At 47.1% G+C, this 24,041-nt stretch overlaps 1 protein-coding gene across 1 annotated transcript in view; it reads right to left on the bottom strand.

The window, feature by feature from the left end:
• Window positions 1-21,168, bottom strand: part of NIPAL2 (NIPA like domain containing 2) — a 661,359-nt gene extending 640,191 nt beyond the window's left edge. The window contains exon 1 of the mRNA XM_078686977.1: window positions 20,883-21,168. Coding sequence (XP_078543103.1) covers window positions 20,883-20,993 — 111 coding nt within the window. The 5' untranslated portion in view covers window positions 20,994-21,168. The remainder of the gene's footprint in view (window positions 1-20,882) is intronic.
• Window positions 21,169-24,041: the final 2,873 nt, after the last annotated feature.

Genomic DNA, 24,041 nt, shown 5'->3' with positions numbered 1-24,041 from the left:
TGTGTATGGCCTCATGTAGAGTTTGGCGGAAGAGATACTCTCTCAAACGTGACGAATATCCAGTTTTCCTTATTACAAGTGCCATTGACTACAGACACTCGTAATATGGCAGGCGGGACAGCCGCCATGTTTGTGGTAGAGTATCTGATCTGCCAAACTCTGAATAAAGTCGTTAATCTTCACAGCTCCTCACATGCATTTGTTGGAAAGGATGAGAAACATTGCTTTGGGCTGATCAGACATTAAGATGCATTTCTCGCAGCTCTCACCTCTGCAAGATGGATGAGAGAGTTGGGTTAGAGTTCCTATGTTTTCCTTCCCTCTATTTTAACTGTTTTGTTTAGAGTGTATTTGCCTTATTGATTTGAGCTTTGCTCTGAAAATGTTATCCTTTTTCGCAGAGATTAGGAGGGTATCGCTGTAGCATCTTATGGATCACCTTCCTCCCCAGAAGAAAAGCAGCGTCATAGTTTATATGTAGCAAGAGTTGTTAACTGTTTCATGGGTTTGATGCGCTTTCCTCAAAAGACAGATTTTTTTGTTCTGTGTGGCTTTGGGGGAAATGGTTATGAAGCTTTCATTTTCTACGTTGAGCTGGTAGTCTATACGGTTTGCACTCAGGCTCACCTGAATCCAGCTTTTTGGTGATTCAAGCCTGGTCCCAAAATGGTCTTTTGACATTTTAGTCCGAATTATAGGAAACAGCACTGATGGAATTTGTTGCACTGTGGGATCTCCACAGTACCTGTTGTGCATGAGGATTCTATACCTGGTTTTTCATTAGTGTGTCTCTGCAAATAAAGTCAGTGAGTGGGCTTACAATTGTCGTGCTTCTGACTGTTTCTTTCCTGGTTAATCTGTGTCACTGCTTGCTACTATTGTCATATACTAAGGTCTGTGACACAACTTCATGATCACTTTCTGGGAATCTGCTTCTATCCTACAGCTTATATCCTTAACACATTCATCATCCACCTGACTCTTGGCTAGTGTGGCTTTACTTTGGGCTTCCTCTGCTACAATGGAAAGCACAGAATTTAGAGAGGGTGTCTGTCTGTCTTTATACTTCCGGGGGGGGGGGGGAATAATAAGTTATGTTTTATATAACGCTTCTTACTACTGACTTACAGTGTAAGTGACATAGGATGCTACTCGGTGTGCGGGACTCTGCAGAATTCAGTGGCGTTACATGAAAACTCTGCAAGATTCCACTGAGTTCCAAGACCGGGCAGAAATCGGCATGTCCCACTGCTCGTGCTGACTTTTATCAACAGGAGCTTGTTCCACGCTGCAAAATCAGCGTGAACGGTACCACACAGTGTGCCAGGAGGCACTGCTTCTTTGCTGATGCTCGAGTAGATTTACTACAGAAGCGGCAACTTTCTCGCTGTAAACACGCGTGATCTCCTGCGACTGCCCACAATCGCACACATTGGGGAAATCTCGCCGGGTGCCCTCCTAGTGGCTGAGAAAAAAACTCTACCAAGTTGCGGTTGGCAGAGTTTGGCCGCAATTCTGCGTTCCAAGCATAATGCGGAGTGGCAAAAACTCCCCAGACTGACCCCTACCTGCTACCCAAATTAACGGTACTCATTTTACCTATCTTGGAAGGCTGACTTGGTCTTGCTGGGATTCAAACTTGTGATTGGTAGATCAAACCATTTTTCAGCAGGGTGCGTTTAAGTCTCTTAGCCACCCTGGCGGCTTGTTTGGGGTTGTGTGAGATCCTTTTTAGGAGACTTGCTATTTGCCTGCCCATGGATAGCAGTTGTAGCTCCTCATGTGGTGGTTAGTGTGACATGTAAGGAGTGGACTTCCTTATATATTTTATGTATTTACCTGTGTTTTTTTCTGTTAACGGCACAGCGCTTTACAGTAGGTCGCAGCTATAGTATCCATGCAGGGATTTCAAAGACAAGAAGCGAATTAACTACCTGCAGGAACCAGAGGTAGGTCACATATGCGACAACCAGTTCACATGGGAACAGCGCATGTTCCGACTGCACCTACTTAACCCCTTGTGCGCTCACGACGGAACCATTCCGTCACGAGCCACAGTGGGGCTGTGCTGGTGACGGAATAGTTCCGTCACGGCCCGGGCGCTGATTTCGCAGCTGCGCGGCGCGTATATTGAGCGGGCGGGGCCGTGACGGAACCATTCTGTCACAAGCACAGTGCCACCGTGGCTTGTGATGGAGTGGTTCCGTCAGGAGCATGGTGACGCCGCACGGCTCCCCTCCCCCCTACCGCCGTGGCGGAATTACTGCCGCGGCCAAGGGGTTAATAAAGTGTACGTGGGAGGGTAAGGGGACAGAGTGCATGGGAAAGAGGATTGACGCTGGTGTGTAAAGGGGAGGTTCCCCTGGTGCAGCAGGTGAAGTGGCACCAGGGCCCGCAGGCCCGAGGGGCCCCCTGAACCCTGGTTAGTGCTGTCTTTCACAATTCAAACAGCAGCCAGAGGGCCTATTTCCTTTCTTGCACCAGGGCCCTTGACACACTGGCTATTCTTCTAGGGGAGAGGGACCGAGGGCTAGTGATGAAGGGGGCTGCTCTGTTTTGCCTTTGATTGGTGGGAAGAGTTTGTTAGACGACATGCAGGGGGTTGTGGAGCAAGTGAGCATTCATGTCATTCTTTAAAGAAGTTGAAGTCGGTGCATTCCAGGTTCTTCGGGTCAGGCATTCCATATGTTGACGCATGACTAGGGAATAAGCAGATATGGGAAGATTGCCAGTCAGGAACTGGGCATCGTTACTGAGTTATTCTCCTAAAAGGAAGCCTATCAACCTCTGCAGGACCCACAGCCTTGCAGAGAAAACTTCAACAACTATCTATCTATATCATTACCTTCAAGAATGTGCCCCTGTACACAGGAACCTGTAGTGCATGTTTTCTCACTTGCATTTGAGGTTTAAGCTTCGGGGCCATGTTATTATTCCACTATTTTATGGCATCATTTAATGTTAAACAAAAGGCACCCTCGCATCTTGCCTTCCCCCTTTGGCTGGGTTTGATGATGCTGATCCATCTTTGCTCGATGCTGCTCTGAACTGTGTTCAGATGTGTTTTAAATATGCCCCCGTCCTCCCGCTTCCTCCCACTGCAGCATCGGTCTTTAAACCCACGAGCCGTATTCTAAGAAGAAGATCTGAACTTCTCGGAAATCCAGACGTCTCGGGCACATATCATTAGTCTTAGAACATGTGCACGCCGAACCGAATGGAATCATTTAACTAATGGATTTTGGGAACTCAGTTAATCAAGGATTATCCACGCCAATCCTGCAGAACCTACAAATTAACGTTTGTCAAACTAAGAAAGGCAGAGGAGTGTTAGTGAGCTGAGCGACATCAGGTGCGAATTCCTGTCACAAGTGTGAATCCTGGCCAGGCCAACTTAGCCTTTCATCTTTCTGAGATGGTAAACTGATGGAAAATAGTTACATCTAGAAATAGTAAAAGTGACATATATGTTATAATAATACTACTACTACGAATCATGAGAACGACAATAATTATATTATTATTATTGTTGTTATTCTTATAGTTGCCATGCACAATTGATAGGCCTTCCTTTCTAGTCTGATTGCAGGAAAATGCAAGCAGTTCATTGCTATATGAGTTACCCAGAGCTGATTGCATCCAATGCAAAGAAACAGAAAAAAAGGTCACACTGAACCATCAGAAAACTAGCCAGACAATCACCTGAAATTTCACAGACCAACTTGTTGAGATTACGTTCTGCTGCTGACTGCCTTGTTTGCCAGTTGTCTCGTGTCAACTTTGCAAAGAAAGAGCATGAGGCGTGTGTTAAATTTTAAATGTATTCTATGGAGAGAAGACAGGATCAGAGAGGGGGAAAGTACAGAATATTGAACATTAGCCAAAAAATAGTAGAGACACAAAAGAAGTTAAAAATCACAAGTTTATTAACTCTGTAAAAGCCAGAAAAAAAGAAACAAGCATTTCCAAATACAGAACATTTTGCCTTGCCCACAACCTGGGCATTGGAAAAGATACATCCGTCCTAGGTGTTGGAGAGAGAATTGGCTAAGTTTGTTGGCTAGAGGACACGTGACATATGTTATTTACAGAGGCCCCTCTCTTCTCTGAGTGTGCTTGAACTGTAATGTGGTGGAGGAATGGCTATTATTTACTCTATTCCTGGCCGGTTAGTGACTTCTGACTCTGTACCCTCTTTTCAGTATCTGACAGTTGAACTTAACCTCGTTGTGTCCAAATTTACCAGAATACACATTATTTAGCTTCCCCGTGTGAAAGTCTCTGCTTCATGGAGCAAAGCATGGAACACATTACCTCCCAAATCACACTACCCAACCATCACCACCTCACACTATCCAACCACAAACCTCAAACTTTCCAACCACAATCAACTCACACTATCCAATCACAATCTGCTCACACTATACAATCACAATCTCCTCACACTAGCCAACCACAATCTCCTCACACTATCCAACCACAATCTACTCACACTATCCAACCACAGTCACATCTTTGCTCGAGATTTACACTAGGTAAACCCTAATGACCACACATCCTCCTTCCTTATCTCCTTTCTACGGGGAAATGGCGAGATCGAATATTGGATAAACCGACGTAAAATGGACCATGCAAGATCTTGTCAAAGAAGACGCCATCTTAGTCGGAGATGCTAGCCTAACAGACTTGCTAGATCATCATCACATTTTTTTCTCCGTCACCTCTACTAAAACTACCACTGTTAGACAACGCGAAAATCCTAAAAGATAGATTTGAAACCTAACAAATATGCCCCCAATTGAGTTAACCATAAGCTTGGCCTTAAACCTTACCTGCTACCTGCTGCTCAACAAAGAAAAAACTACTTGGATTATCCAAAGGATTTTGGCATATTAAACCCTTCAAGGACAACCTCAATGACTTATGAACACCCAGAAGATCATTCAAAAAACACATCTTAAAATCAAAATCCTCATTCATCAAATCCCTATCTTATTCAGCCAAGACAAGCCAAAGAAGCTCTTTGAGATTTTTAAAACAGGTACTAGCCCTTTACCTCCTGGTAGGATTGCTGAGTCTCGATAGAGAGGCAAAGTATTCAGTTGATTTGTCAGTGCTAGGGTCAAGGCTATGGAACCATCCCTTTCGTCCCTTATCTGCTCCTTACCACCTACTGTATGCAGTAAGCCCCCGAGCAGTGAGTTTGGCATCAGAACAATTTCAGAAACTGAACTCTTGAGCATTCTATCCAAAATCAACCCTAACCATGCTTCCGTCCCTCTCCCAGCCAAAAAAATGACAGCTACCATTACCCCCATTGGATCAACCTGATTAAGCTCTCCTTGACTCCAGGAGTTTTTCCCGACAATCTAAACAGGGATCAAATCATGCCCCATCGAAAAATAAATCTTCCAACCTGGATGGCTGGATGCCTTCTGTCCCATCTCAGGGGCCGATTACAATGTCGTTTGGAAATTCTTCCGACCGAATTAGGTTTGGAATCGTTTTCGACCAAATCATGTTCTGCAAGTCCATCCACCAATTACAATGCTTCCGAACATCAATCGGTCGGACTCACACTGACTTCAATGGGAGCCTGTGTTCCGAATGAGAACACAGGCTCCCATTGAAAAGAGGGGTGGTTGTGGAGAAAACATTGCACCCTGTGGCAGGCACCCCATTGTGCATGGTTGAAAAGAAGGGTCTCTTGGGTACCCCCACGGGCCCCAACCAGAGGCCTCCCAGTGAAGGGGGGCATGAAATGGGTTTCCAAAGACAGATTCCGCCGGCCGTTTTGCGTCAGGCAGGCTGTCCAAATCGGTCATCTTAATTGCTCGCTCGTAAACCGTGTCCATTTTGCTGTATAATTCAGCTCTGAAAGACACGGGCTGTCCGAATGCCTTTTGGAACCGAATCGGACAGCCTGAACTGTTTCTGGGCATCGTAATCGATTGTTAGGAAATGTGTGCGATTTGGTCGGAAACATAGGTTCTGAATTGGATTCTGAGATACCGAATCCCATTCGGAGCCTTTCTGAACGACATCGTAATCGGCCCCTCAGTGGGTCTGTTACCAGCAAAACTACTGGAAAGTAGCAAAAATATCAAATGAAACTATTTATCACTTGCACCAAACTCTTTTATGACATCCAAACAGATCTTCGGAGTAGCTGCAGAGCTAAATCTGCATCCTACAAGTTATGGATGAGGCTCTACATATACTAATGGAAAGTCTTACCTGTTGATTCTACTAAACCTCATATTAGCCCATGACAGTTTGAATCATGACGTTGGCATCCAGGCACTAACAGGTCAATAGGGCTCTGAAGAAGAACTTTTTAACTGGCTTATATTGTATCAAGTTAACTGATCTCAAGTTACTAAAAGAAGCAGTTCTTTTTCCAGGCCTATGCAATGTATCAGGGTGTTCATCGGGGATCAATTGTAGCCCTCATACTATTTAACCTCTATCTCGAACTTCAGTACAACTTTACCAGAGACTCTGCCCTCTCAGACCATTAGTATGTGGATTGTATGTGGCTGTACTTAAAGGTAACTACTATGAGGACATCACCAGGTCACAGCAACTCTTGAAAACATTCAAACATGGACGATTGTTCATAATTTCACATTCAGTGCCAATAAACAGAACTGAGCACAAAGCTGATTCATCCCACTCCGGGAATTGGCCTTCTCAGCCAATATCCCCGACAAATCTCTGGGTTTCATCCTTGACTTCTGACTAAACCACCAAAAACACAGTAACACCTTGGTCAGCAGTGCCAATCTCCAGATTAATTTAATTTGAGAAATAAAACTGCTTTTCACGGAACATGATCTTAAAGTTGTGACCCAAGCACTGCTACTATCGAGAACTGACTATCGCAACTCGATCCTTTTGCTTATTACCTAAACTTGCCTTTCTCCCCTAAAAGTCTTTCTACCAGCTGCAGCAAGCTCTGCCTCTCACATCACCTCTGTACTGTGCTCACTATCCTGACCCACTGTCAACAGAAGATCAACTTGCAAAGTAGTGTACCTGGTGCACAAAGGTTTAAATGTGGACAACCTTCACTTCTTTAAAAGCAAGTTGAAGATTTATGGGGGCTCCTGTCATCTACGAAACTCAAATACTCTATTGCTGGAAAAAAATCCATGTAGCCTAAAAAATGTGCTTTGAACAAAGCTTTTTCTGGATGTGCTTCGAAGATTTGGAATGCTTATTCCACCATATTTTGGCAGAAACACCTCAATATCCACCTACAAACAACTTAAATTCCTTCTTCTTGATCAGAATTTTCCCTTACCCTCCGCCTACTCACCTGTCTATGCCCTGTTCAGTCGCTGTGGTCACTGGAACCTTGAAGAAGAATGTTATCTGTGTCGCTTACTGTTGTCAATGAATGCACCAGCCACTGCTTCAGTCAATTCTAACTTGCTTCTCCCTTTGTATGTGATCCTTTCCTAAACCACTGTCTGTATTTTCCACTAAGCATATCAGTTGCAGTGCTTTATCTATTGTTCTAACTCTAATCTGTTTAGTCATTGTTGCTGTAGAGTGTTCTAATGCTCTAGAGGCTTGTATTGGCTATAGAAACTACAAATCAATAAATGTGTTATATATGACTCACATTCATGCCTGGGCAACATCAAACCATGGCAGCTCACAATGTACCAGTAATTACCACAGTTAAGTGGTTTCCATCATTATAATAGGGGTGCACCGTCAAGCCAGGCATGCCCACAATATGTCATGAATCACTACTATAATGTGGTGACTAGCATTATATGAGCAGTGCTTGTCTTTGGTCAAAATATGTAAAGAATTACCACCATGGGAATGTACGTTATTATCCTGCTATATTTCTCCCCGCAGAGAATCACAACGCGGTTGTTACAATGACTGCGTTGTGATTCCGCATACCATTACTCCGCAAGTCGGAACAACGACTTGCGGAGGGGGGTGATGGATGTTGGAATAGCATAATTTACTATTCCAACTCTAGTCTGTGCAGACAATAGGGAAGGTGTTGGATTTCAAATCCAGCACCCCCCCCCCCCCTCCGCAAGTCGTTGTTCCGACTTGCGGAGTAATGGTATGCGGAATCACAACGCGGTCGTTGTAACGACCGCGTTGTGATTTCCTGCAGGGAGAAAGATTTGTGGTAAACATTGTTTACCCCACCATGGACATCAAATTTACGAAAAATACCACCATGGACCCAGAGCCCTCGCCGTGGCAGGGATGACGACAGCATACCAAGAATTACCATCATCAACCCTGGGTGAACATTATGCCAAGATTGGGAACCAATATGTAATAAATGCCCACAACATGCCAAGACTTACCACTACACTGCCAGCACCATCGTTATGCCATTGTGGGTGCTACTGTGCAATGGTGGTGCACGATATGCCAAAAATGAATACCAGTCAGGAAAAAACATCTAATGAGAAAAAGATGCAACAAAGTATTTAATGCCCACTAATTCACAAGCTGTACTGGGGTCAGTCATTTAACTACGTCCATTGAAGATGTCAACACACTATCACATGTAAACAAGCTGTGCCTTTTATGTTGTCTGAGCAGAAAGTTTCAAGAATATTGGAGAGCATTACAGAACCTTTGAAAGTTCATCCAAAATCAGACTTACAAACCAACATTAAATTGCTGTATTGCCTAAAACTTAAATGGATTACATGCTATCATTTATTCAGAACTTCACAAGATTAATAAATACAGAATGTCTACAGAGTAAGGCAAACGTTTGAACATGCTCCATTATCTCAAACAGATGTTCCTTCAATTTGATAACCCTAACACTTAAAGAGATATCCAAAGAAGGAGATATATTAAATGTCAACAATGCGATCATTTGGGTTGAACTGGGACAATAATTGAGCAAGAGTCATTTACAAAGTTAGTGGAAGAGACTAAAGTAAAGCCCCAAAAATACTGGAGCGAAATGATTTCAAGCAAAGACTGTAAACTAACATGAGATGAATATGACCACAGAAACAATCGTGTATCCCAATTGGAAAGAGGTATATGTGTCAGGGTTAAATCACACACTCGTTCCTCAGTTACCCGTAGGGAACCTCGAGAAGCAGAAATCATTGACTTAGGAAAAACATAGCGGGGTGAATTCCTCAGTTGCAGATCACCCACGTACATATTTCCGTCTTTTACACAAAGAAACAGCCACGGGGATTTCAACAGTGGCAGCTTCGTAGGACTGGCCTATGGTGAGTAGCGAGATTCAAAGAGGCGGGGCTTAGGAATGGAACAACAAGACACTCAAGGCACTTAGGGCTAGATGTAGGTAATTCTATTTTACCACTTCTTAAATACCGAATTTTACCGATTCGGTATTTAAGAAGTGGTAAAATAGAGGGGGGGGATGTAGGTATTTTTGAATCGGTAAATACCGAATCGTTAAGATTCGGTATTTACCGATTCTGTAAATACCGATTCGGTAATGCCCATTGATTCCTATGGGCATTGAAGCCCATAGGAATCAATGGGCATTACCGAATCGGTATTTACCGATTCGGTAAATACCGATTCCAGCAAGGGTGCAGGGGGTGTCACTTTGACACCCTCTAGCACCCCGAATACAGGCATGTGTGCCATGTGGCACACAGACATGCCCTAAGGGCATGTCTGTCTGTCACATGGCATAGGTGTGCATGCACACATGGATTCGGTATTTTACCACCCAATTGAATTGGGTGGTAAAACACCGAATCTGTAAGGCCTTTGGGACTCAGAAGAGTCCCACCTACATTTGAATTTACCGAATCGGTAAATTTACTGATTCTGTAAAATAGAGGCCCCTACATGCCAAATTCTAAATACCGGTCGGTAACGGCCGAAATCGGCCGTTACCGACCGGTATTTGGGCTCCTACATCCGACCCTTAGGGAGTAGCAGGGGCAAATGTGGTACAAGAAGTAGTTGTATGAGGAACTCGTTTGAGGGTGAATTTAAAAAGAAAAACAGGGTTAAACCTATCTGCAGCTAAACACGCCCATAGAAATGTTAGAAAGAGAAAAACTTAAAAAAAATATATAATTTAAATGAAAGAGTGGTAACCATAAATAAAGCATTAATAGAATTACACTCTCAGACTACTAGGAAGTGATCCATCACTCATAATAAAGGAAGAAGCTAAAGAGTTATCGATTACACTTGGTATATATAACCAAGAATACCTACAAGAAAATGAGTATTTAACAAGCATTGATGAAGCCAATAGGTCTTGTCTTTGGGACCTATTCACTTTGCCCATGCCTTTTGGCGATGCTCTACACTACAGCATCGGGCTTTTTTTATATGCTGTGCAACAACATAAAAAAATATATATTTAAAAAAGGCATGATGACAATTCTGCTGCTGGTGGTTACGTCATTCCAGTGATGAGCGCATTTGTGTTAACATATTCCTGTGGAGGCATGAGCCTGTATGCACGCGCATGCTCCAGAACTCATTAAGCTTCTGAAGAATGATGCAGGCGTCATTCGCTTTAATTCTGTATTTACCAATCCAAGGTAGGAAGCTATTTGGATTACTAATTTTTTTAAAGGATTTTTTGGCACAAAAATAATTTTAAACAAAAGTGTGGGTGCAGAGGTGGAGTGGAGGACCAAATAGAGTGAGCAAGTGGGGACAAGGAGGGTAAATGTGTTGCACGAGTGAGAGGGAGAAGCATACCGAGAGAGAGGAACAGAACAGAGAGACGAATACAGAGCACTTGGGGATAAGCACAAAAGAGAGAGAGAGAAGCACATGAAAGTGACCGGAACACAGGAAGCAGTGGAGACACACAGGCTGAGAACAGCACTGAGCACGAGGGGGTTGATAGCAGAAGTAACACAGTAGAAACACGCAGCACAAGTGGACATTTGGGGGCAGACCACCAGAGAGAGGAGAGAGCTGGAAAACACATGCTCTCTCATGGAGTACTGAACCAAATTGGAAAAGAAAGTTCCATAAAAGTGAGTAGTGGATGAATAACAGCCAGACCGTTAGAAGGATGGTAAAGAGGCCATCCTCTAGGGGAGGGACGAATACAAGATGGACAAAATGGGAAAAGGAAAGCCATTGAATATGCACGTGGAAAGACACCGATAAAGCAATAACACCTTAGCCAGACCCAAGACTTTCTCTTTGCCATTTTAAATTGTGTGTCAGGAAAAAATATCCATCTCATGCACAGCTAACACAGCCCTAAGCTGCCCGTCCTAGTTTTCTTCATATCATGACAAACATATTCTGGCATTTGTAGCTCTATATATTTCATATTAGAAAAGCAAAACATGTCACCAGCATGCCCGGTAAGAACTGGAGACATGGCTCACATATCAGGTTCTATTTAATAGCTGGTTGAATACCCAGAGCACTTGTATTCAGGGCCAAACTGGGAAGCCAAAGCAGCCCTGGCAAATTTTCTCAGACCAGCCCCCGTACAGTGCATAGTGATTGCAGCGAGAAGCCTGACCACTACAAGGATGGTATAGAGAGGCGCATTCTACAACACATTTTTCATTATTTATTCAATTGTATTAGCTTTTAAAGCATAGTAAATGGTGCCCTTACAATGCACCATTTGCGATTCCTGACATCAGATATCCGAAAGGTATTGACAGAAACCATAAACCTTAGCACAGCCAATAGGTCTCACCGATTCAAGAGCTATCGGTTTGCCAATATGGATTTAGCCATCTTGTACACCACCTTGGTAGCTGTTCAGCATTGCTAAAAGTTAGTAGCGTAAAGGAGAGTGGCATGGAGTGTCATAAAGTAGAGTGTTGTGGACTGGAGTGGAGTGTTATGGAGTGGTGTAGAGAGTTGTGGCGTGGGGTGAGGTAGAATGGAGAGTAGTGGAGTGTCATGGAGTGGAGTAGAGTGAAGTGGCATTGTGTTGTCGAGGGAGTAGAGTGTCATAGAGGGAGTAGCGTGTCATAGAGGGAGTAGAGTGTCGTAGAGTGGAAGGGTGTAGAATGAAGTTGAGTGTCGTAGAGTTGAGTGGTGTAGAGTAGATTAGAATGTCAGAGTGGAGTAGAGCGTCATAGAGTGGAGTGGCATAGAGTGTTGTGCAGTAGTGTAGAGCAGAGTGGAGTGGCATAGAGGGTATTGCGTAGAGTGGAATAGATTATCGTAAAGTGGAGCGGCATAGAGTGGAGAAGATTATCATAAGGTGGAGTGGCATAGGCTGGAGTAGTGAGGTATAGTGGAATAGTATAGAGTGTCAGAGTGGAGTGGCATGGAGTGCCATGCAGTGTCGTAGAATGAAGTACTGGAGTGGCGGAAAGTGAAGTAGTAGAGTGGTGTGTCATGAAATAGAGTGGAGTAAAGTGGCATAGGGGGAGTTGCGTACAGTGGAGTAGAGTGGAGTAGTGTTGTAGAGTGGCAGGGAGTGGAGTAGAGTGTTGTAGAGTGGAGTGTCATAGATTGGAGTAGAGCACAATAGAGTGGAATGTTGTAGAGTGGCGTAGAGTGACCTACAGTGAAGTGGTATAAAGCACAGTGGTGCAGAGTAGGCTGGCATAAGTGCAGTGGCTTGGAGAACATTGGTTTTGAGTAAAGTGGTGTAGGCTGCAGTGGCGTCGAGTGGTGCAAAGTAGAGTGGAGTTGTGCAGAGTAGATTGCAGTGGTGCAGAGTGCAATGGCACAGGGTGGAGTGGCACAGGGTAGAGTGGTGCAGAGTGGAGTAGAGTGGCCTCGAGTGCAGTGGCTTAGAGTAGATTATTTCAGAGTAGAGTGAAGTGGTGCAGGGTAAAGTGGAATGATGTAGGGTAGAGTGCATAGGTGTAGAGCAGAGTGCATAGAGTGCAGTGGCATATAGTGGAGTGGAGTGGTATATAGTGCAATGGTATGGAGTGCAGTGGTGTAGAGTTATTTATAGTGGCGTAGAGTGTAGTGGTGTAGCGTGCATTGTCGTAAAGATGAGTGGTGCAGAGTAGAGTGCAGTGGCATAGAGTGCAATGGTACAGGGTAGTGTGGAGTTCAATGGCGGAGAGTGCAGTCTTGCAGAGTAGAGTGTCTTAGATTGCAGTTGTATAGAGTGCATTGGCACAGAGTGCAGTGGCACAGAGTAGATTGATACAGAGTTGAGTGCTGTAGAGAGCAGTGGCGTACAGTACAGTGGTGCAGAGTAGAAAATAGTGGCTGAGAGTGCAATGACGTAGAGCGCAATGGTGTAGAGTGGCATAGCGAGCAGAGGCCTAGAATTCCATGGTGTAGAGTGCGATCTTGCAGAGTAGAGTGTCTTAGAGTGCATTGGTGCAGCGTTCATTGGCACAGAGTGCAGTGGCATAGAGTACAGTGGTGTAGAATGTTGCACAATACCGTGCTGTAGAGAGGAGTGTCATAAAGTACAGTGTTGCAGAGTAGACTATGGTGGTGTAGAGTGCAGTGATGTAGAGCACAATGGTATAGAGTAAAGTAAAGTAGAGTGTTGCAGAGTATAGTGGCATAGAGTGCAGTGGTGCAGAGTAGTTGACGTAGAGTGCAATGGCATAGAGTGCATTGCTTTGGGGTAAAGTGATGTAGAGTACATTGGGTAGTGTGCAGTGGTTTAGAGTAGAGTGGTATGAAGTGAAGAGACGTGGAGTAGAGCAGTGTAGAGTGGTGGTGCATAGAGTAGAGTGGCATAGAACGCAGTGGTGCAGAATAGATTGTTTCCAAGTTTAGGGAAGTAGCGTAGAGGGGAAGACTGCAGGGTACAGTGGAGTAGTGCAGGGTAGAGTGGAGTGGCATAGAGTAGAGGTGCAGAAAACACTAGTGAAGAGTGGAGTGTTGCATAGTGTATTGGAGTGGCCTAGGCTGGAGTGGTGTAGAGTTCCGTGGTGCATAGTAGAGTACAGAGGTATAGAGTGAAGTGGCACTGAGTGCAGTGATGCACAGACGATTAGAGTGGCATAGAGTGCAGTGGCAATGAGTGGCATAGAGTAGAGTGGTTCAGTGGCATATAGTACAGTGGCGCAGAGTAGAGTGGTGCACAGTTCAGTGGCGGAGAGTGCAGTGTGGCAGACTAGAGTGTCGTAGAGTGCAGGAGTGTAGAGTAGAGTGGCTTTGAGTGCAGCGGCATAGAATGTAGTGGCATAGAGTAGAGTGGTGCAAATTAAAGTGGTGTAGAGAGCAGTGCAGTAGAGAACATTGGTGCAGAGTAGAATAGAGTGCCGTAGAGTTCAGTGACTTAGAGTGCAATCAATCAATCAATCAATCAAACAATTTATAGAGCACGCTACATACCCGCGAGGGTCCCAAGGCGCTGGGGGGAGGGGGGCTGCAGCTAGTGGTCGAAGACCCAGGTCTTGAGTAGTCTCCTGAAAGTCTGAGGGTCTTCTGTCTGCCGTAGGTGGAGAGGGAGGGAGTTCCATGTCTTGGTGGCGCGGTAGGAGAAGGACCTGCCTCCAGAGGTGGTTCTGTGGATGCGTGGGATGGCGGACAGGGAGAGGTCGGCGGAGCGGAGTCTCCTGTTGGGTGTGTAGAATGAAAGTCGGTTTAATTTAATTGATTGATTTAATGAAAGTCGGTTGTTGAGGTATGCCGGGCCGGTGTTGTGGAGTGCCTTGTGTGCATGGGTAAGGAGCTTGAAGGTGATTCTTCTGTCGATGGGGAGCCAGTGCAGGTTTCTCGGCGGGGGACATCGAGGATGAGGCGTGCAGAGGCGTTCTGGATTCCTTGAAGTCTGCTGAGGAGTTTGGCTGGGGCTCTGGTGTAGAGGGCGTTGCCGTAGTCGAGCCTGCTGCTGATGAGGGCGTGTGTGACAGTCTTTCGTGTGTCGGTAGGGATCCATCTGTAGATCTTGCGGAGGGTGTAGAAGCAGGTTGAGGAGACGGCGTTAATCTGGTTGGTCATGGTGAGTTTCGAGTCGAGGATGACTCCCAGGTTGCGTGCGTGGTTGGTTGGTGTAGGGGCGGTGCCCAGGGAAGTGGGCCACCAGGAGTCGTCCCTGGCTGAGGGGTTGGGTCCGAGGATGAGGATCTCTGTCTTGTCCGTGTTAAGTTTGAGCCGGCTTTCTTCCATCCAGTCGGCGACCGCCTTCATGCCGAGGTGGAGGTTGGCTTTGGCGGCGCGGGTTCGTTGGTGAGGGAGAGGATCAGCTGGGTGTCGTCGGCGTAGGAGATAATGTTGAGGTCATGGAGTCTGACGATGCGTGCGAGTGGGGCCATGTAGATGTTGAAGAGCGTCGGGCTGAGGGATGATCCTTGCGGGACACCGCAGATCATCTTGGTGATTCCGGAGTGGAACGGGGGGAGGCGGACTCTTTGGGTTCTGTCGGAGAGGAAGGAGGTGATCCAGTCCAGGGCCTTGTCGCGGATCCCTGCTTCGTAGAGGCGTGTGCGTAGTGTGTGAGGGCAGATTGGGTTGAAGGCAGCGGAGAGGTCCAGGAGGATTAGGGCCGCTGTCTCACCATTGTCGAGCAGGAGTCTGATGTTGTCTGTGGCGGCGATGAGGGCGGTCTCGGTGCTGTGGTTCTTGCAGAAGCCCGATTGGGAGGAGTCAAGGATGTTGTTGTCTTCTAGGTAGCGTGTGAGCTGGGTGTTGACAATCTTTTCGATGACCTTAGCGGGGAACGGAAGAAGGGAGATGGGCCGGAAGTTCTTAAGGTTGCTCGGGTCCGCCTTGGGTTTCTTCAGTAGGGCGTTAATCTCGGCGTGTTTCCAGATCTCAGGGAAGGTCGCGGTCTTGAATGAGAGGTTGATGATGTTGCACAGTTGGCGAGCAGTGGCGCAGTCGGCCTTGTTGATGATGTGGTGGGGAAGAGGGTCGGACGGGGCGCCTGAGTTGATGGAGCTCATTGTTTTGCTCCTGTCCTCGGTGGTTATGCTGGTCCAAGCAGTGAGGTGGTCATGGTAGGTGGGTATTGGTGGGGCCAGGGTGGTGAGGTTGGCGGGGTCCGTCTGAGGATTGAAGCTGTCGTGGATGTCGGTAATCTTGCGGTGGAAGAAGGCAGCGAGGGCATCGCACAGGGCTTGTGACGGGGGGATGTCGTTGGTGCAGGAGCTGGGGTTGGAGAGTTCCTTCACGATGTTGAAGAGCTCCTTGCTGTTGTGTGCGTTGTTGTCGAGGCAGTTTTTGAAAGCGGCTTTCTTGGTGGTCCTGATGAGGTGGTGGTGGTTGCGGATGGCGTTTTTGAGAGCTGTGTGGCTGTCAGGTGTTTTCTCCTTGTGCCAGGTGTTTTCCAGTCTCCGACAGGTGCGCTTGGAGGCTAGGAGCTCCGAGGTGAACCAGCTGGCTCTCTGACTGGTATCTCTGTGGGTGTGTTGTCTTGTCGGGGCTAAGGTGTTGGCGCAGTCCTCCATCCAGAGTCTGAGGGTGTGGGCCCCCTCCTCGAGGTCGGTGGGGTTGGTCGGGGGTTGAGTGCGAGGTGTGTTTGCAGAAGCTCCTTGGTGATTTTGCTCCAGTGGCGTCCAGGGATCTGTAGGGTGCGGTGGTGTGAGACGGGTTTCTGGAAGGTGAAGTGGACGCAGCGGTGGTCGGTCTAGGTGAGTTCGGTGGCGTGGCTGAAGGCGACGTGGGGACTGGATGAGAAGATAGCATCGAGCGTGTGGCCGGCGATGTGGGTAGGTGTCGTGACGATCTGTGTCAGTCCGAGGGTGGTGAGGTTGTCGATCAGGGTGGAGGAGTTGCTGTCGTCGTTGTTTTCCAGGTGGTAGTTCAGGTCGCCGAGGAGGATGTAGTCGGTGGAGGTGAGAGCGTGCGTGCTGAAGTCGGCGATGGAGTTGCAGAATTGGGGGCGGGGTCCTGGTGGTCTATAGATGAGGGTGCCTCTCAGGGTGGTCTTGGGGTCCGTGTGGATCTGGAAGTGCATGTGTTGGGCGGTGTTGAGGGTGTTGTGGTGTTGGTAGAGATCCTTATGGTGTCCTTGTGGATGATGGCGATTCCTCCACTGACGACGTTGGTACGGTCTCTGCGGGTGATCTTGTATCCGTCTGGGATGGCCACTGCGATGTCTGGGGCGGAGGCTTCGTTCATCCAGGTCTCGGTCAGGAAGGCGATGTCAGGCGATGTGGAGTCGAGCAGGTCCCAGAGCTCGACGGCGTGTTTGCGTGCGGAGCGGGTGTTGAGCAGGATGAAATGGAGCTGGTTGGGTCCCTTTGCGGCGGGTGTCTCGGTGTCTACGATGCAGGAGAAGCTGCATTTCTGGCAGGTGAAGGGGCCGTGGGTGCGCTTGGGGGCGGCCTTGTGGCAGATGGAGGATCGTCCTAGGTTGAGTGCGGCGAGGGTGTTGGCGTCATATCGGATGCGGGCAGCCTGGAAAGTGCGTGGTCCAGGGGTCGTGGCGCTGGGCGCGGTCCAGGCGCAGATGGGCGCAGACGGGCTTGCGTTAGGCGCGCCAGCGGCGTGCCCGCTGTGCGTGTCCGCTGCGGGCCTCACAGCGGACGCCATTTATGCAGCGGTGGGGAGGGAGGCTCAGTTGGGAGGCGGGGGGGAAGTCAAGGGACGACGAATGGGCACCAGGGGGGGCGGGGCCGCAGGGGAGCAGCGGCGGGAATCCGGGAGACCAGGCAGGGGTCGAGCTGCGAGGGAGGGGGACAGCGGGGAAAAGGCCAGAAAAGGAAGTGGGAACGGCGCTATCAGTCAGCAGGGGAGACGGCGCAGGCACACGGTGCGGGATACAGAAAGAAGAAGGCTGGGCAGGCAGGCACACAGGCGGAGGAGCCGCCGACACAGCGGGCACAGCAGGAGCAGTGATCACCAGGTGGGCAGCGGCGGAGCTGCAGAGGGAGAGGAGCGACCTACCAGGGGGTCAAGGGTCGCAGTGCACAGAGTAGAGTGTTGCAGAGTAGTATATAGTGGTGTTGAGTGTAAAGTGACGTGGATTGTAATGGTATAGAGTGCACTGGCACAGAGTGGCATAGACAAGAGGGGTGCAGAGTAGACTGCAGTGGCATAGAGTAGAGTAAAATACAGTTCAGTGGCAGAGTGCAGTGTTGCAGAGTAGGCTGTAGTAGAGTGCAGTGCTGCAAAGTACAGTGAAATAGAGTGCAATGGCATAGAGTGTAATGGAATACAGTGGTGCAGAGTAGAGTGGCTTAGAGTGCAGTGGTGTAGAGTGTTGCAGAGTAGAGTACAGTCGAGTATAGTGCAGTGGTGCAGAGTAGATTGGCTTAGAGGGCCTTGTCGTAAAGTGCATTGTTTTTGGGTAAAGTGGTGAAGAGTGCATTGGCATAGACTGTAGTGGGTAGAGTAGAGTGCTGTTGCGTAGAGTAGAGTGGTACAGAGTAGAGTAGAGTGGCGCAGAGGAGAGTTGTGAGGCATAGATTGCAGTGGTGTAGAGTGAAGTGGTGCAGAGTATATTGTTTCAGAGTAGAGTGAAGTGGCCTACAGTAGAATGGTGCATGGTAGAGTGCAGTGGCATAGAGTGCAGTGGTGCAAAGTAGACTTGAGTGGTGTAGAGCAGATGGCATAGTGCACTGGTGTAGAGTGGATTGGTACAAAGTATAGTACATTGGCATAGAGTGTAGTAGAATAGAGAGCACTGGCAAAGAGTGCAGGATTTCGGAGTGGAGTGGCGTAAAGTGGAGTGGCATTGAGTGCAGTGGTGCATAGTACAGTAGAGTGGGATAAAGTGCATTAGCGTAGAGTGCTGCAGAGTAGAGGTGTTCAGTGGACTGGTGTACAGTGCAGTGACACTGTGTGGGGTGGCGTAGAGTGGAGTGGTGTAAAGTGAGTGGTGCAGAGTAGAGTGGAATGCGGTAAAGTGGAGCATGCACGGTGTGGTAGCACACTGCCATTACAGGCAACACATCTTCATTTGAAATGACCATTACATTTGCACAGACATACCTTTTCACTGATAAAAGTATACCGTGCACAAAATATAATGTGTGGAAATGTCATCACCTAGTGTATTGATTTGTATTGATGGTATTAAAATATTTGTTTCCACCACACTCAGAATTAGCCCCAGTAGTCAGCATGATTGTCACATAATGCCTCTCACTTTGAAGTCAGAGAAAGAAAAGTAAACACCACCAGTCGGTTTGCAGAAAGGGAGCTCTCTGGAGAATACTGTAAATAAGGTTTGGGCAACAGGAGGGACGGACTCAAGCTGGACAGCCTAAAACAAATAAAGCCAGCAAATAGAAAGCCAGAAAATGTGAGTTACAAACCACAAAGCCAATTGCAGGCAACTGGCAGAATGCATTCTCAGGTCAACTTTCTGAATGTCCCCAAGATGCCTTTAGCAAACCAGACAGAGCTGCGCTGTCTGGTAGGCTGCGAGCTAAAAATGAATCGGGGTCTCGCGAGCGTTGTTTACTTTTAGTAGCCAGCAGTTATTTAGTCAGACTGTTTATGAGAATAAATGCATTCAGCTACAGTGAAACCAGGACACTATCAATCCGTTTACTGGGCCTGTTTCTCTGAGGTGCCCATCAGCTAACTTCGCAGCTTATTAAGGCATGAAGTACACTCTCAGCGCGAAGCAACAATCTTGCAATATAATATATTTATTTTCCTAGAGGAGAGGGCCCAGGTAAAAAGGTAGCTCTGTGTCTTTGGTAGTCTGTGAGCACATGTGGGAAGAGGAAACATCATCAGAGGAGAACGATGAGGGAAAGAAGAGAGTGAGACCGAGAAAGAGAGGCAGAGAGGGAGACAGAGAGAGGGGGGGAGAGAAAATAGGGGAAAGTGACCAGCGGAAGCTGAAAGAAGATAGGACAAGGACACTGTAAAGTGGCAGGTCAGTGAAGAAAGACAAAGACAGGTGTATATGTGTTTGCGTGAGCAAGAGAGATAAGAAAGAGACAGCTCATATACGGATGTGATAGTGATAGACATCAACACCTGTATGGGAGAGTGAGACAGGTGAGAGAGGTGATGGACAGACACAGGCTATAACAACAGATAATAAAGAGGCAGTAGAAGTGACAGAGAGGGTGAGGCAGGTGTGAGGAAGAAGTGATGGAGACGGATGGGTGAAAGAGACAGCTAAGAAAAAGAGGGTGGACAGATCATAAAGAGACAATTCAAACAGCTAAAGAAGGGGAGACGTGAGAGGTGACAACCTGGCAGACCGGTGAGAGACATAACTTGGGGAGAGAGGTACATGAGTGGTTCTAAAGGAACAAAAAAGGAAAAATGTGAGATAGATGAGAAAGCAGTGAGAAATAGACAGATGAGAAAGACGCAGCCACAGCTGTGAGGTGGGGGAGATAGAGAAGAAGTAGAGAGGTGATATAGAAACAGTGACATATGATAAAGAGGGACGAGGGAGTGGGACAAACTTTGGAGAAAGGTGATATAGCCTATAAAGAGAGTGTCAAGAAAAACAATATGATGTCACTTTTAATGATGTAATTAGAGAAAAAGGGCATGTGATGTCACTTCCCCTAACCTCGCTTTTTGATGGAACGACGTCTATGATTTAAACGGCCAACATTTGTTTGCTGCTTCATTTTCCCAAAGTTCTGGGGTGGATAAAATCAGCCCAGGCAAAGCATGTGCTGACTTACCAAACAAAACTCTTTACTAAGTGCATGTACAGTACACACTGTCCACGATGCTTTTGCTGAAACTGAACCGTACTCGTGAAAAACAAACAGCTCCCTTGCAGAGCCGGTTTAAAACGTCAGCCCTCGGCCAGGAGGGGCCACAACGCAAGCAGCAGGTTTCTAAATGTAAAAACACCTCGCGACACTTGAACATTTGAATTTGTAAATATCAGTGTGTGTAATTGGTAAGAAGACGCATTTGAGTTTGATGCCCTGTAGTGAGCAAACGGTGGGCGTGTTATTAAAAAGAAGAAACGCCCTTTCTGGAAAACATGAAAATCCAAGCGTGCAGGCAGCTCGCGCTTCCCGGGCGGCTCCCGGGGCGCAGGCACGTGCCTCCCTCCTGGAGCCGGCGCGAGGCGAGCAGCTTACCTGGTCGATGTTCTTCCAGAAGTCTGAGGTGTGAGTGGCGTTGTCCGGCTGGCCCCAGAGGGTGTAGTTCAGGAACCCCGGCTCCGAGGCGTTGTTGTTGCTGTTGCCCATCTCATCCCCTGCCCCAGTGACGCCCAGATAGGCAGGCGGCAGCGGGCATCAGTGGCCATGCAGGGGCCCAGGCAGCTCCATTGGCACAGAAGGCAGCAGGCGTCTGAGAAGTGAGCGCGAGACCCAGCACCGCCGCCACTTCCTGGTCTGGGGAAGGAGGGCGTGAGGCTGTGCTCGGTGGCACACACCCCTGTTGCCCAGAGAGACAGGTGCACGGGGCGGGTTGAAGCCAGGTGAGCGGATTCTACCGCGCGCCCAAGCATCGCAAACATAGTTATAATAGAACCGTGCACGCCAAAGTTAAAATAGAACCGCACTGGACAGCACGAGACCCAGGGAGATAATAGATTTGCCTTACATCACCACACAGTGCATTTTGGTCAAGTGTTGAGATTGGATGTGCCCAGTTCTCCGGGCATCAATGTCAACAAGTTAGACTCTAAACCACGTTCTGAGCTTCTTTCCTATCAGTTCTGTTTATTTTGCTGATGGCATCACTCCTGTGCCCGTTCTGCTCAGCCAGCTGCCTTCTGTTTAATTTCATAATTAAATAAACGAATTACAGAGGCATGTTTTCTCTCCAGTGCCTGGGCGTGCGGCTTCAATTATGGCTGTTAGTTTGCTCTCTCTCCATGTGAGCGCCTCCTGGCTAACTTCAGCAGGCATGAACAGGGCGAAGGACACTGCAAACTAAGAATGGGTCGTGTATTGTCAGTAGAAATCTTGATTTGCTTCCGTGTAACGAGAAAAAAGCAGCTGGTTCCTAGATAATTAAATGTGTGATGTGCTCCGTAATGATGTTTCCATGTGTCTTCTGTACATTGAGCGTTTCTCAAAGAAGACATCTCCATTGGAGCAGGAGTTAGGGACGTCCCCCCAACTCTCTATCGACACCTAATTAATTTAATTTGGGTTTCCAGGTTGCTGGTAGATTTTCTCAGCGGGACATCAGTGGAGAAATTGTAGTGATAGAGCTTTAACGATAAATAGATTTTACTGAAAGAAAACGGCATAGAAATAAATATAAATTATTTCACAAATATTCGAGAATGGATGAATGACCCTATTACTTACCGGTAATCTTCAATATCCCGATTCAGAGTTCTCCTCAACCAAGTCCTTGCTTGTGAGGCAACTCCGCCTCTGATATCGGTTTACTACGCCAGGGATCTCTGAATCCAACAGCTTGAAGCTGTTTTCTATATCTAACAGAAATAGAATAAATGATTCTCCCCCCACCCGTTTTCCTGTAATGTACCAAGTCAGAGTAAGCTGCAAAAAACAGGTAGGAGGAAGGGCCGTAAACTTCAACGAGGAGGACTCCGAATTGAGGTAATCAAGCAAATCCAATTGATAATGTTTGATAAAAGTCTGATGGGATGACCAAGTGGCAGTTCGACACATTTCATGAATGGATGCCTAAGCCTATGGGGCATAAACCACCCTAATAGACCACAGCTGGATGTGAGAAAGAGTAACCTCCCCAACTATTTGTACGCCTGAAAAATAGGTTAGTGAACTATGGCTTGAGTGGAGACTTTGGAACCCTGATTAGCAGTGCCATAGGACTCAAACAGATTTCTCAATTTCCGAAAATCTTAAGTTGTGGATAAATAGTTAGACCAAGCCAACTGGCATCCAGTGTGGAAGGAACCCCTTCAACTTCAGAAGGAACATCTGGTAACACAACTTCCTGATCCAAGTGAAAGGGAGAAGGAACATTTGGAATGGAAGCAGGATCCAATCTAAGTACTACTCTATCTGGGAAGAAGCGAAGAAGGAGAAAGATGACAGAAGTGCACCTAATTCACCCAAACATTTGGCTGATGTTATTGCAAGCAAGAAAGGAGTCTTAGCACATACCCAGAGAGGTTTCCAAAGCTTCGATTGGGGAGAACTCAAGGCGCTGCAATACTATGGATAAATACCAAGAATGGATAGGATTAGAAAGAACTGTTATTTATTCTGAAACTTTTGAGAAGTCTTGACACCAAGGAAAAAATCTCCTTGGATATGAGAGACTTTTATGGCACCCCACTGAGAGGACATGAAGTGTGCTAGACCTTACAAAAACCCGTCCTTCAGGAATTTTAGAACAAGATAACTATCAGGAGAAAAATAATCCAAACCTTTAGCACAACCCCAGTTCTGAAATGAACCCCAGGTTTTTAGGTCTCGCCTGAGTCAGTGCATGCGCTGTCCTGGCGAGACGTTTAGTAAGTGGGCTTTTAAAAGCCTGACCACATGTTTTTGCTGGCCTCAAGCTTCCAGTTACGCGCGCGAGCACAATAGAGCCGCCATTTGGCTTTCTGTCATGGCTCATTAAGCCATACAACCCTTACAGCGCGCAAATCACTTTTATTTCTATGCTCCTCCACCCCCTGCTCTCTCCCCCTCCCGCCTCGTCAGTTACCGGGCTACAGCTTGTTCTCTTTCCTTCTATGCTCCTCCACCCCCTGCTCTCTGCTCTCACTACCCCCTCCCTTCTCCCTCTCCCTCCTCGACAATTTATTTACACCTTCCCCACCGAGCCATCCCTAGAAGATTGACGCCCCGAGATAAGCTTTTAAAAACAGTGGACGCTGTGAGAGTTCGTCACCACAGAGCGCCAGAAATAAAAGGCTACGTGTCACAGTACTCTGACGCGAAAAGATGCGGTTTACAAGACCATTACTCAAGGTGCACAAGTCAGGGTTTTATCTTTGTATTCCGATACTTGTTCTGAAATTATAATTTAATATAGAGGACTACATAAAGGACATGTTCACTTAATACAATTTAACAAACCAGAAATGTTCGAATACGTATGTTATACAGTGCAGCAGAAAGTGACACTGCAAGACCATTTACACAAACTAAACTGCCTTTCTAGTCATGCTTTCTCGTCCATGAGTCAGGCAGTCACATGTATGCCATACGGCTCCTCCCCCAGTAACAAGATGCAGGTCCTCTTACCTCATGACTCACATATTAGATGTCCTACCATGCTCTACATTCCTCTGAAGCAATAAACTCCTCCCCCTCAGCAAAACAAGGGTCATCACGTCT

The sequence above is a fragment of the Lissotriton helveticus genome, chromosome 4_1 (assembly GCF_964261635.1).
Source record: "Lissotriton helveticus chromosome 4_1, aLisHel1.1, whole genome shotgun sequence".
NCBI classification, from domain to species: domain Eukaryota; kingdom Metazoa; phylum Chordata; class Amphibia; order Caudata; family Salamandridae; genus Lissotriton; species Lissotriton helveticus.
This window is presented reverse-complemented; position numbering and strand designations above follow the sequence as displayed.